The following is a 14,597-nucleotide window of genomic DNA, read 5'->3' as shown; positions in this document are numbered from 1 at the left end:
CATTGTTAGCATGCGCAGGTCGCAAGTTGCTAATGGTTCAAAGGGGGGACGAGTTAATGCGTCCAGTACCAAAGATAAGTCCCACAGTTCCGGAGGGATTGTGAAGGCCGGATATAGGTTATCAAGTCCCTTTAGGAACCTCTTAACTAACGGGTGAGCAAATAGCTAATGTCCATCGATGTGCGGGCGGAAGGCCGAGATTGCTGCCAAGTGCACTTTCAACGAAGCATTTGCTAAGCCCTCCATCTTCAGATGGAAGATGTAGTCCAAAGTATGCTGCACCGGTAAAGAAAGAGGGTCAAAGTCCCTTTCCAGACACCACGCTTGGAACCGGTGCCATTTGTAGGTGTAGGCCTTGCGAGTGCTATGGCGTCTGCTATTCATAAGCACATGTTTCACTTCCTGAGAGCAAGTCATTTCCGGTGGCTGAAACCAGTTAGGAGCCATGCTGTAAGATGCATGCGATCGATGCTCGGATGTAGCATCGACCCGTGCTGCTGAGACAGTAAGTTGGGCATCAGTGGAAGTCGTTGTGCCTGAGCGACCGACATTCTGGACAATTGTGTCAGCCAAGTCTGCCGAGGCCAAAAGGGTGCTATGAAAATCACTGTTGCACCCTCTGTCGCTATCTTCTCTAGTGCCCTCGGAATGAGAGGAAGAGGCGGAAACGCATAGAGAAGTTGGTGAGATCCCCAATTGAGCAGAAGAGCGTCCCCCAGGGAATTCTTGCCGGTACCTGCCCGTGAGCAGTAATGATGACACTTCTTGTTGTGACGAGTGGCAAAGAGGTCTATACTCAGGAACCCCCAGAGACGGAAGAGACCATGGGCCACCTCGTTGTGTAACTCCCACTCGTGCTGAGGAAGGAAGTGTCTGCTCAGGGCATGGGCGATGGTATTGTCTTTGCCTGGGAGGTACGATGCGGTAAGGCTTATATTGTGGTGGATCGCCCAGTTCCACAGTCGTATCGCCTCCGCGCACAGGGATCGTGAACGGGCCCCGCCTTGTCTGTTGATATAGTACACCGTGCATATATTGTCGGTGAGGATGTGGACTGCATGACCTCGGATCCTCTGAAGGAAGTGCCTGCATGCATTGGATACAGCTCGGAGCTCGAGATTTATGTGTAGAAGCGACTCCTGTGCCGACCAGAGTCCCTGAACTCAATGTTGCTGCAGATGTGCGCCCCAACCGATCAGAGAAGCATCTGTTGTGATCTGCACTGTGGGTCTTCGTGCGTGGAAAGGGACCCCGATAACAAATTTTGCGGGTTGTCCCACCATATTAGTGAAGTCCTGACCTGTCGGGGAATGGACACTCTTGCTCACAGCGTGTACCCCCGGTGTGTAGACTTTGAACAGCCAATGCTGGAGGCTGCGTAGATGAAGTCTCGCATGTGCCACCACATATGTGGTGGCAGCCATATGTCCGAGCAGTTTCAGGTAAGTCAGTATGCTGGATCTGGGAGCTATTGAAACCGTATGTACCAAGTCCCGAATCTTCTGGAATCTTGTTGCAGACAAGTATACTCTCGCACTCAGTGCATCGAGTCTCGCGCCGATAAACTCCAAGTCTTGACTTGGTGCCAAGGACGATTTGCCGACATTGATTATGAGGCCCAGAGCCTCGAATACGGCTGTGGTGGTGGTCACTGCCCACGTAGCCTCCTCGCGAGTCGGGGCCTTTAATAGGCAATCGTCGAGATATGGGAAAATCGCGATATTGAGGCGTCGGAGGTAGGCAGCTACCACTGCCAGGGTTTTGGAAAACACCCGTGGTGCTGCTGACAGACCGAAGGGTAACACTCGGTATTGGTAGTGTTCCGCGCCCACTACGAAACGAAGGAATCGCCTGTGGGCCGGGTGAATGGTTATGTGGAAATAGGCGTCCTGTAAGTCGAGGGATGCAAACCAATCCCCTTTGTGGAGAGCCGGGATGATAGAAGCTAAAGTGACCATTTTGAATTTTTGTTTTCTCAGGTAGCGGTTGAGTTGACGCAGGTCCAGGATAGGCCTCCAACCCCCTGACTTCTTCTGGGTGAGGAAGTACGTGGAATAGAAACCTCTCCCCCGAAATTGAATGGGTACCTACTTACTATGGGCTCCTGTAGTAAGTAGTCGGGAAACCTCTTGCTGTAGCAGAAACTTGTGAGAGGGGTCCCTGAAAAGGGACGGGGAGGGCGGGAAGTGGGGGGGAATGGAGTTGAAAGGGATGGCATATCTTGAAACAATTATGTCGTTGACCCATCGATCGGTGGAGATCAGAGACCAGCGATGTTAAGGCCTCAGCCGATGATGGAATAAGGCTACCTGATTGTGTGACGCTCCCGACAAAGGAGTTGCACGCAGTCCCTCGACTGACCCATCAAACCTGTTGCCGGCCCTGCTGTTGACCGGAAGTCTTGCCAGGTTGCTGTCTTCGCTTTTGCTGGCGTTGTCTTGATCTCTGTTGTTCATATGACTTGGGGCGGAATGTTGCGTAAGAGAAGGATCTCTGTTTGTTGTAGGGCGTATACCTCTTACGTTTATACGGAGGCGTGTACATGCCAAGCGTTCTAAGAGTTGTACAGGAGTCCTTGCCCGAGTGGAACACCTGATCAGTGGACTGGGCGAAGAGAGACTGACGATCGAAAGGTAAGTCTTCCACTTTGCTTAATAACTCCCTCGGGGTAGCTGCTTGGTGCAGCCACGACCCGCGACGCATAACTACCGCAGTAGCCGTGGCTCTAGCTGCTGCATCAGCAGTGTCTAGGGCGATCTGAAGCGCTGTTCTGGCTGTTGTGTAGCCCTCTTGTATTACTGCCCTCAAGATCTGGCGTTTTGAGTCTGGTAGGTGCTCTAGAAGAGAGACTAACTTGGAATAGTTATCAAAGTCGTGATTGGCAAGAGGGGCGGCGTAATTGCACATCCAGAGAACTGAAGTGGCAGAAGAATACACTTTTCTACCCAAAATGTCCAGGCGTTTAGCCTCTTTATCACTTGCCGTATTTTTATTTTGGGCCGACTTTGATCTTTGCTGGGCGGCGTCCATAACAAGGGAATTGGGCTGGGGATGGGTAAACAAAAAGTCCATCCCTTTTTGATTTATAAAGTATTTCTTGTCCGCTCTCTTGTTAGTCGGTAAAGAAGTGGCGGGGGTCTGCCATATATCATTTGCGATTTCCAGGATAACCTCATCGAAGGGTAGAGCCAGCTTTGATTTTTGTGAGGACTGCAAGTTCTTCAGCAAGGGATGTTGCTTTTGCTGTATGTCCATAATCTGGATACCCTGAGATTGTGCCACTCTGGCAAAGAGCTCCTGAAGCTGTTTGTGATCTTCCGTGGGGGATTGTTCACCAGGAAAGACAGCATCGTCCGGAGATGACTGGTTGGCTGGAGAGTCAGGGGTCTGTGGTTCCGTATTTGGAGTGTAGTTGTTTTCATACGTGTCCTGACTAGGAACTGGCATCGTGCCCTCCACAGGCACTGATGGAATCGCCGGCGAAGGCGCACGAGGTGGAGACGCTGGGTGTGTGGTTTGCGGAGATCGTGATCGTGGATATCGTGTGTTATGAGGACACCAAGGGTCATCATAATGACGGTCACATCTCCGACTGAGTCAGGGATCGTCTAGGAGTGTAGGCTCTAGACTCCTCGCATAGACGTGAATATCTCGAATGTCTCGAAGACCTCGGTGATATAGATCTGTCAGAAAAATGAGATGGTGAACGAGAATAATAGGAGTAGCGTCGTTGGTCGTGGTAGCGATAGTGATGGTACGACGGTGATCGCTGTGGCGATCTATGATATCGATCTCTAGTGGAGACATAACGAGAAGCACGATGATTCCCAGAGCAGATTGAAGCTGGTGACCAAGGTCCCGGAGAGAACCGTGCTCTTTCAGGCGTGAGTGAAGGGGTCCGCACGCACCTTGACTTGAAGGGCACCTCATTCAGCATCGAACAATCTGTGGGAGAAGACGGTGCTGTTTGAAGTGGTGTAGTCCCGGTCGCATGGCTGCCCTGGGGTTGAATCAGCGGTGCCGCGGGAGTTAACAGCTGTGCCGATGCCGGAGGAGGCTGCGGTGCAGAGTGCTGCATGGTGCTGCTGGGCGCCTGCGGTGCCTGAGTCGGTGCTGTTGCTTGCGGCACCGCACGGAGCAAGGTCTCATCAGCTGGCTCCGTGGGCACGGGTGCCGGCGGAATTGTCATTGACTGCGCATGCGCAGTATCAGCCGGTGCCGGAGCCGCCATTGCTGCTTGTGGCCCGACCGTTGGAGCCTTTGTCGGTGCCGAGTTTGCCCGCGGTCCCTTACGGGGAGCCCGCATCGGGTCTTTTGATCCGACCAAAGTCGGAGCTGAGGCACTGCGGCTCTTGCCCGGCTTCTCTGTCGGGTGCCTCGGCAAAGAGCCAGAGGTACCCGGTCTGTCCCGTACGGTCCTGGGCTGTGGCTCGGCATTGCAGAGGTCCTTCTTAGGTGAACGGGACAAGTGAACTCCCGAGGTAGTGGGAGAAGACGCGGTCGCATCAGACTGGAGGGCTTTATTGAATAAAATCACCCTCAGCCTCATTTCTCTATCGCGCCGAGCACGGGCTGTCAGTTTCATGCAGTGAGGGCACTTCATAGGGATGTGCCCGTCCCCTAGGCATTTAACGCAGCGCAAATGCCCATCTGAGTCCAGCATGGCCTCCTGGCACTGGGAACATTTCTTGAAACCAGGCATTTTGTCTATTCTTTCGTTTTCTCTCTCTTTTTCTGTTTTTTTTTTTTTCTTTGAAAGGCTACTACAAAAAATAAACTAGGACGGAAACAAGGAACTTGAGACTAATTAACTAAGTAAAAACTACTAAGAACTATCCTAACCATAAACTGCCAAGTGGCAAACAAATTTCTAAATGAAATTCCCTTTTCTCCTCAGGCCGGAGAGGGAGCGCGTCCTAGGTCCGTCTGCGGCCGCGGACGGTTGAAGGAAACTGACAAGCCGGCCCGCGCTCAGCTGTAACGGCGCGAGGCAACAGGAGCGCATGCGCGGGCCGGCAGGGCTACTGCTGTGGAAGTTTCTCCGTTTGCGGCGCCGGGACGGACCCATCACCTCGAGTGGAGCACCCTCGGGGACACTACTCGACGAAGAACCACTTTTACCCAATTTTCATCTGCATGGTTTCTGATTTTTTTTTTTTTTAAAATCAATGATTAAAATTTGGTAAAATCATAATCAACTGACACACGAAGTGCTAGGCAACCTTAATGATGGGCCATATTATTGGTTTCACCTAATTTGTAGTATTTACTTTACATTTTTGCTTATTAGTAGAATGCCAAACCTGGACAATCAAAAGGAGGAAGAGGAGCATTTAGCCAGCTATTCCGTATAAGGCTACTGGACGTGGAATTGCCATTTCTGACTTTGGCAGTAAAAGCTCCTGCTGAGACCTGGATTAGCACAGCTATGAAAATCCACCTTTCTGGGTTTTGTGAAGGTATTTTCATTTTCTCTTGGCCTGGCTTACCTTAAAGCTCAAATTCAACTTTGGTATAAGCAGGTAAAATTCCCTTGTAGTTAGTTATCCCTACTTGCACCAGAGCAGAGTTTTCCCTTCAAGTAGCTGCCACTTCCCACCGTGAAGTTTTACCATTAGTCATACCCAAAAGTGTACAAAGTGAAACATTAAAAAAAAGGGCTGCTATAGCTCCCATTTGTTTATTCACATTTTCCATGGAATTTGTACATTTCCTCAGAATGTATTAGAATTAACAAGAAGTTACATGACAAATCTAGCATTCAATTAAAAGATTTCCTATGGAAAAAACTTGAGCTTTTTGAAGGCTTTGACAATAATGAAGAGCAAATTGTTACATTACTCAATTCAATAACCTTTAATTACTGATTTCATACTAGTTCATGCCATTTGAAGTTGTTTAATGTGCAATTTAAATATTTTTGCTTACACATGTACCAGCCACAAAATTTAGCAAATGCAAATAAATAAAGGCATCAGAAAAGTCTTGACATTTCAGAAGTCATGATGTTGCAAAAGGAACTAAAGTAGGTAGCACTGAACATACATTTTAACTGTTATGCTTAATTATACATTTACTTTAAAAGATGCATCGCTGTAGATTTAACTGGAATCTTGCTAGACTGCCATTAGAGGGGAGCATGGAACAACAGCAGCCACTCAATGACCCATTTCTCTGCTCCGGAACAGCTAAAACCTGGTTTTATTAAGTCATTCCGATTTAATATTCATAACAAATGGATTTTGTAAGAACAAGAAATGGTGTTAATCTTGTTCTTTTGAGGGGAAAATATATCCAGAAAGTCAGAGCTTCAAAATTAGAACAAACTCAAACATATGTAAAACCATCAAAACAATCTACAGCTGTAACATTTAAACTGATTATTTGAGGTCAGATTGGGAAGAACTTTCTTGCACAAATGTGTAACAGACAGCTGGCACAATGTCACATTGCATCAGACGTGTAAGACTGTAGGGGACCTCAATAGGTCATTTAGCCCTTCCCCTGTGGTCAAGGCAGGGGTAAGTAATAACTAGACCATTCCTGAAAAGTATGCCTAACCTGTTTCATAATGTCCAATGATCAGGGCTCGACAAATAATACAATCTAGTCACCACGGGTGAGTAGACTGTAACCCGGAAGAGCCGGGTTCGGGCGATCTGCACATGTGCAGAACGATTTTCCAGACAGCGCAGCTGGCGAGCAGGGCTCGCCACAGTTCAGCGAGCCCTGCCAATGATAGAGATTCTAAAACCTCCCAAAGCAATTTGTTCCAGTGCTTAGCTACCCAACATTTGGGAAGCTTTTCCTAATGTCTAACCTAAATATCCCTTGCTCCAATGTATGCCTGCTGCTTCTTATGCCATCCTCAGAGATTAACAAGAACAATTTTTCTACTTTTTTTATATATTTGAAAACATTTGTCCTCACAGTTCCCTCTTCTCCACAAATTTCTTTTCCATCTTTCTTTGTAAATCATGTTTATGTTCCTTTAATTTGTGTATATCTCTTCTGAAGTGTGGTGCTCAGACACCAAAAACACACACACACACACACACACACACACACACACACACACACACACACACAGTTGAGGCCTTAAGCACAGAGTGGAAAATAATTACTCTCTTACAATATTGTTGCAAAAAAAAATCCGCATGTATCAGCAACAGTGTTACTGATTAATTTAGCTTGTAATCTAATATCAACCCCAGATGGCTTCCTGCAGTACTCTTTCCTAGATAGTAATTTCTCACTTTGTCAGTGTGCAACTTATTGTTCTTCCAAGTGGAATACACATTTGTTCTTATTGAATGTCATACTAGTTACCCCATGCCATTTCTCCAGTTTGTTCAGATCATTTTGAATTTTAATCCTGTCCTACACAGCACTTGCAATCTCTCCTCACCTGGTATTGTCTGTAAACTTGTTGAGCATACTCTATGCCATTATCTAAATCATGTATTAAGATATGAAGAAAAATTTCCAGGACTGAGCCTTACAGAACCCCATTCATTATGCCCTTCCAGCCTGACTCTTGATAACTACTCTGGAACAGGTTTCCATCTAGTTAAGCATCTACTTTATAGTAGCTCCTTCAAGGCTTTATTTCCCTAGTTTGAGGTCATATACGACACTATCAGAAGCCTTACCAAAAATAAAGATATACCACAACTATTTCCCCTTGCTTCACCAAGCTAGTTACCCTATCAAAAAGCGACAGTATTAGACTGATGTGATTTGTTCTTGACAAATGTGTGTTGACGTATCAGTTATCTTTTAGGTGTTTGCAAATTGATTTGCTCCCTTATCTTTCTGGATACTGAAGAAGTGAAGCTGACTGGTCTTTAATTCCCCACATTGTCCTTATTCTTTTTATAAATTTGAACCTATTTTCCATGATTTTTTGAAGATAATCACTAATGGCTGAGAGATCACCTCCATCAGCTCCTTGAGTATTCTGGAATGTACTTCATCAGGCCCTGCCAACCTGAAGACAACTAACTAGTTTTTCCCCTGGTTTAGCCTCAAATCCTGCCTCATTTTTACTGGTGTTTACTATGATAAATGTCCAATTGCTACTAGCCTGTCTGGTGAAAACAAAGGTATTTAGCACTTCTATATACACATTTTCTATTTTCCTTTCCCTCTCATTGAGAAACAGACCTACTCTGTCCTTGGTCATCTTTTTTGCTTCCAAGGTATTTGTGGAATGTTTTCTTGTTACCATATCATTTATGATCACTTTCTTCCAAGCTCTCTTCTGCTCTTAAAATCTCAACAAATTCCTCCCTGTTTGTCAAAATCAAATCTAGAACAGTCTCTCCCTTAGTTCCCTGCTCTACCTTCTGAACAAAGTTATCTCCAATATTCATTTCAAGAACTTGACTAATCTATGCCTAGCTGTATTATTTTTCCAACAGACATCTAGGAAGTCCACCATCATCAAGTCCTGTGTTTTGGAGGATTAGTTTTGTTTGTAAAAAGCTTACCTAACTATTTTTTTCTGGTTAAGCAGTCTATAGTAGACCTCCACCATGACATTACCCTGGCTTTTTTTTTTTACCTCTACCGTGGCATTTTGAACAAGTCTGTCTTCTATTTCAATCTCAATTCGTGTGTGTGTGTGTGTGTGTGTGTGTGTGTGTGTGTATTTTCACCCACACACCTTTGTCCTTTCTGAGCAAGCTGTAACCCTTCCATACTAATATTCTAGTTGTGTATTATCCTACTAAGACTGTGGTGCCAATTATGCCATAGTTATGATTATTCATTAGCATTTCTAGTTCCTGTTTATTTCCCTACTTCTTGAAAGAAGACAGCAATGCTCTATCTACAAGGCAAGAAATAAATTATTTATTGAATTAGAATTCTAATTAAGACACTCATAGTTAAGAAACAGATAACATCCTAATACAAATTAAAGGGTAATTTCCTAACAAACTCCATTTTTTACATTTACTTTTAATTTGTGTTTAGTTAATTTTTCAAACAACAAAATCCCCAGGGTCTGTATTAAAATCTGTAGACTTTCCTAAAATCTACTCTAGGTTTCTCCCTCACTGTCCCATGAACTACAAAAGCCAAACCATTGTGCCACAATAATCATTTTTATAACCCTAAGAGCAAAATAATTTGATTTACAATTGAACACTACAAGTAAAGCATACAATTTAAGTTCTCACTCTCTCAATTCAAATTACTGAAGAGTCAATATAAGAAAGAACTTTTAGATTTAATATCACTTTTCCCTATTTAATTGTAACTGATTACAAATTTAAATGAAAAAAATAGACCTAAGACATTTCATATGTGTACAGTTTTCTTTAAGGGAGACTTTAGTATTATGAGAATATAAACTTGCTTATTTCATCTTTCCTATGTATGTTTACATGTCATTTACAAATACCAACACATGCTAAGCTAAATAAGGTGTGTCCTCCCAAACTACCATGGAAAATTTGTGTATTTGCTATTTTGGACATTGTGGGGCATAAAGTTTCCAGCATATTAGATTTTCCTTAAATAGCATTAGTCCTATCCTCTTTCCTGCCGTCAACACCAACCACCAAACATACAGTCACAATGTAAACGTTTTAAATGCTTGCAATCACAGAGGTAACAGAACCATTGATAAGCCTCTTCTACTTAGCCTACCCAGCTTCAACAGCAAGTCAAAACATGCATTTCCATGGCTCAGATTTCATTAATTTCAGAGGCAATGTGCAAAGGACACATGGAAAGTTAGCCAAATGTGCCACTAATGAATTTGTCTAGCCTGTTTATTGGTCCACATTGCAATTGAGGCACATTGTTACTACATATCTTCGCACATGAGGAAGTAAACAAATACCAAGCATTAGACACCTAAGAGTAATACAAAATTCCTCTTAAACTGAGAGGTGCCTAATTAGTGATCTGCTCCTCAGATTACTCTCCTCCATTTGCAGTAACTTGTGGCCTACAAAACAATTTCTTCACTGAATTTTGTTTTCTAAAAACAAACTCAAAACTATTTCCTCCCTTGGCCCTTCAACCTGAGTCTGTAAAACTTGTACACATTATGATTTTTCACTCACAGAATTAACATGCAGACATTTAAATTCTGATCTGAGTTGTGTGCCAGCATGACTTTAGAAGGAAACTAATCACACACACACACACACACACACACTTCAGTGGCTAAATACAAAACCAAATGCAAAAAAGGCACCAATTTACATTTATAATGGTCATGTCTATACAGCATCTGAGCTCCCTTCCAGATTAACACTAAATACTTTGCTCAGATTAAGATGTTTCAGTAGTCCAAAAGCTATAACACTGTAGCCAATCCAACTGTTCTATGTAATGCCAGCAAATTGCTTTTTCAGAGAGAGACAAATATTTAATAGTATAGTACCCAAGTTTACACAAACTCTTGGCCGTGTAGGAGACACTTACAGTGCAAGATTTATTTAATTTAATTTGATGTTCATGCATACAAAATTTTATGAACAGATTGGGAAAGGGAAAATACATACCCTATTTTCCACACTACACTGCTTCTACTGTTGTGTTTCTGAACCATAACCTGCAGGGAATAGAGAAGAATACTTCTAGGAAAAAGTGAGTAGTGGAATCTCTACCCTTGCCTCTAGCTCTATCAACAATACCAATTATAGGGCTAGTCTGCGTTGAGAGATGATCATCTCCAGTTTTCTGTGGCTACTACTGTAACAGTAAACACACACACAAAAACCCTGAATTTGAAGCAGAGCAACATTAAAGTCAACAGGAATAATGCAAACATTTTCTTTGAGGAACCACAGATGTAGTTTCTAAATCCCAACAGTACATTATTTTTAAAAAATTGTAAGAAATGTAATCTAGAGGCATTGTTATTGAGATGCATAATTTTTCAGGTGATAGTTCAAAAGATTAGATCCCTTACCAAAGCTAGTAGAAACCAGTTTTGTATTTTGAAAGAAAAAAAAGTAAATTCAGTCTAGAAACAGTTTCAAAAGTTAAACAATGCAGCATTCTCCCTTCTCAAAAAATAAGGTTGCTCCACTTTCAACCTTCAAGCCTTGAGGAACACAGGGTAGCCCATTTTATAATTTGATTTGTCAATCCAGCAATCACTTTAAATTAAATGCACAAATTTTGTCCAAATATGGGTCATACATTAGATATTCCAAAAAAGGAGGGAAGATAGATGGAAACTTGTTTTCAGTAAAAGCTTTTATTAGTCATTTTAGCTTTTCCTCCCAAAAAACTTTTCAGCTTTCCTACACCGTTCTTAGAATGTAAGAGTAGAGAGTTAAGAAGTGTTCTAAGTTAAAGAAAAAACGAGTAGCAGCAGTTTGGCAGTAATTTCTCAGAGCATTTGTATGCACTATGTTTAGACCTCCTTTTTCTCAAGTAGAATTTTGTGCAACTCATCTGCATCCTCACTTGTTTTCACTCTTATTAACATAGTAACAGGGACAGTGGAACTCTTCTCATCAATTGGTGGATTGGGAACACAGACAATAAGAACGTTGTTTTTTCCTGTCCTTGTGCAGGGCATCTTGGGCGGAACCAACACATTCAAGAGTATGTTACCTGCATTTGTGAGAAAAGAGCAAGTTATATAAATTAAATTGTTGGCATTTTAAGAAAAAGTTTACATATTAGTAAGCTTTACACAGCAGAAATTTAATATGTAGCATGGAATGAGGGATAGATAGCCCCTCCACTCTCAAATTTCTCTTTCCCCATCATATTCCCAAGACACAGAGGGATAGCAGTGTTAGTCTGTAACTTTAAAAACGAGTAGTCCCACAGCATCTTAGAGGCCAACAAAAATATAGAGGATCATGAGCTTTCATGAAAAAGATTCATTTCATCAGATGAATTGGAAGGGATTCTCCCACCAGTAAGAACTGCAGGTATATTTCTACTTCATGATTTCTTTGAAGCAACAGCAGACTGGTATTATCTGTTTCATTCTGATGATCTATTTGATTGAGCACTGTGTGCAGGTGGCAAAGCTTGGAGATAAGATTTATTATAGCTGCTCTAGTTATTCCTGAGTGAATTTTGTGCCACTGCATAATACAGAATTTCCCACCCAATAATAAGGCTACACAATCCTGACTCTACCAAGCACTCTAGTATTCACAATTTCTCAATCACTTACAGATATGGCAATTTCTTGCCGTATGCCTGTAAAAAAAAGTCACCTAACTCGTGACCATTGTTCCCCTGGCATGACGACACTGACACCGGGGGTGGTGAACCTTGAACCTGGTGGTAGACCCATGGAGTCCAGAATGGCCACTGGGGATGTGGCTGCCATTGGGGTGGCCAAGTACATGTATCCAAAGGGCTCCTGCGCTGCAATCTATAATTGACATGGGAGTGGTGCCAGGATCTCAACCTATATGAGGGTCTCACCGAATGTACAGATTCGGCCTCTGACTCCAACAAGTAATCTGAGGTTGACCATAGGGGAGCTGTTGACCTGTGCTCCCAGTGGTGTCAGGCCATGTCTGTCTGCTTCCTTCTGTGCACTGGTGCTGGTGGACTCATTGGCGGCATCGGGGTCAGATTAAGTTGTTCCATCGGTACTGGACCGTGTGGCGTTGCCAGGGTTGAGTACACTGGTGCCAAAGGTGGCGGTTGGGAGGACGCATATGCTGGAGGTACTGGAGCAGTCTGCGGTGTTGGGCCTTCCAATGCTGTCCACAGAAGCATGGGCATCGGCTGCACAATTGCCTGCGCCGGTGTCAGTACTGGAACCGGTATTGGTGCCAATGTTGGTATCGGTGCCAGTGCTGCCGATTGACTCAGTGCCTGCTTTGATGCCAGTTCAGACTATCCCAGAGCTACTCACAATGCCGGAGATGGCTGTCTTGGCACCTGCAGTGCTGAGGCCTCTGAATCTGGGGAGGTCAGTTCGATGAGCTCCCGTGCCGAATCAAAGGTCTCTGAGGTTGACGGCTGATGGAGTTCTTCAAAAGTCCCTTCCGGTATCGGACTTTCTCTCCAGGTAGAGCTGTGTCTTCACCTTGGTGATACCGGGACATCCCAGAGTGCCTTTGAGGCTGATTGTCCTCCTTAGGGCACTCCTTGTAGCCACGACTCTCAGGCAATCTTCCCCTGACATCCTTAGCTCTCCTCTGTGCTGGGGACTGTGACCGGTGCCTGCACAGCACTACTGAGGTCTCCTGTACCGAGGATGGTGTGCTGCACACCAACAGAACCCGCTCCGGAGCCGGCAGCTGTAAAGCAAACTCCATGAGGATAAGCTTGAGCCTAGAGTCTCTCTTGTGCTTAGTCCTCTGTTTGCAGATGTTGCAGCTCTCTGTACTGTGGGTCTCTCCAAGACACTTCAAGCAAGAGTAATGCAGATCCCCACAGGGCACAGGCTCAAATCGCTGGCATCCCCTCCCCAGGTGGGGAGAGACCAGACCGGAGAAGCCCTCCTTTCTTAACTATTTACAGTAACTAATGAACTACTAATTAACTAATACAATATTCAGGCGATAAGTAAAACTACGTACAGGCTAAGAGTCTTACACCACTCCAGCTACTGTCACAGGCAGTAAGAAGGAACTGATGGGGTGGGGGGCCAGCAGTGATACATATGTGCCAATATACCGGCGCCACTCGAGGGGGCTCTCTGGCTGGCCCAACAGGGACTCAAGATCAAAGGCCCAAGCTGTATAATGGACTAATAAATCCAGTCATTGTGCTAATTCTGAGCTAAGGCTATTACACATTTAAATACACAAGAACTAGTATGTGAAGGTCTGTCTCCTTCTAGAGACACTGTTAGCGGTTGGGTAATCTCTGGCTAAAGCTTATTTACGCATGTGTATTACCTTACTTTTGTACATGTTTTCTCTGTAATGCTTTCACCTTAATCAACATATTTGTTTATAAAGGACTGTATTGTTACTTATGACAGCTGGCAATTACTGCTAATCAGTCTTCAAAGAGGAAGCAAAATGCAGATATTGGCTTGCTGAGACTATTATAGTGTAAGTAGGAAGAAATGTGCAACTCATTAGGAAGAAGACATGCAGGTCTCTATCCAAAAGGTGAGTTAGAAGTCTAGGATGTGTGTGTTTAGTGAACCATGAGGGGAAAAAACAGTCACAGTTCAGAGCAACTATAGCTATCTCACAGTTAAAAAAAATTCTTATGTGCTCAATGTATATACACGTTCAAATAAGAGATGCTAGAAGTTTGAGATCTGTCAATTATAGCAAACACTGAATCCATTAGGCGAGTACTAATATAACGATTATAGAGCATTATCAAGACTAACAAGGAAGACTCATAAGTTACATACCTAAATTGGTGTCTGCTCGCACTAACAATTGAGTTTTTTCATTTCCTGCAGGCTTTAAATGCAGTGTTCCTACACCTTTTTCTTTAAATTCATTATCTTTTTTGTAGAACAGTTTGCACCTATAAAAGTCAGACAGTAAATACAAATATAAAAAGTCTCCCAGAAAATAGACAACAGAAGACCATACAGTTAAAACCCTTTAAATAAATTTAAACCTGACATTCAATAATGAAGCCTCCCACACATGTCCAGTCTCCCAGATCACAAAATGTAT

At 43.7% G+C, this 14,597-nt stretch overlaps 1 protein-coding gene across 1 annotated transcript in view; it reads right to left on the bottom strand.

Annotated features, from left to right (window-relative positions):
* Window positions 1–11,204: 11,204 nt before the first annotated feature.
* NUP50 (nucleoporin 50) overlaps window positions 11,205–14,597 on the bottom strand; it is a 30,360-nt gene continuing 26,967 nt past the window's right edge. Inside the window, exons 7-8 of the mRNA XM_075899884.2 lie at window positions 14,324–14,442; window positions 11,205–11,586 (exon numbers count right to left, since the gene is read on the bottom strand). Of these exons, the coding sequence (XP_075755999.1) occupies window positions 11,384–11,586; window positions 14,324–14,442 (322 nt within the window). The 3' untranslated portion in view covers window positions 11,205–11,383. The remainder of the gene's footprint in view (window positions 11,587–14,323; window positions 14,443–14,597) is intronic.

Source organism: Pelodiscus sinensis, chromosome 1 (assembly GCF_052426305.1).
Source record: "Pelodiscus sinensis isolate ZL-2025 chromosome 1, ASM5242630v1, whole genome shotgun sequence".
NCBI classification, from domain to species: Eukaryota; Metazoa; Chordata; order Testudines; family Trionychidae; genus Pelodiscus; species Pelodiscus sinensis.
This window is presented reverse-complemented; position numbering and strand designations above follow the sequence as displayed.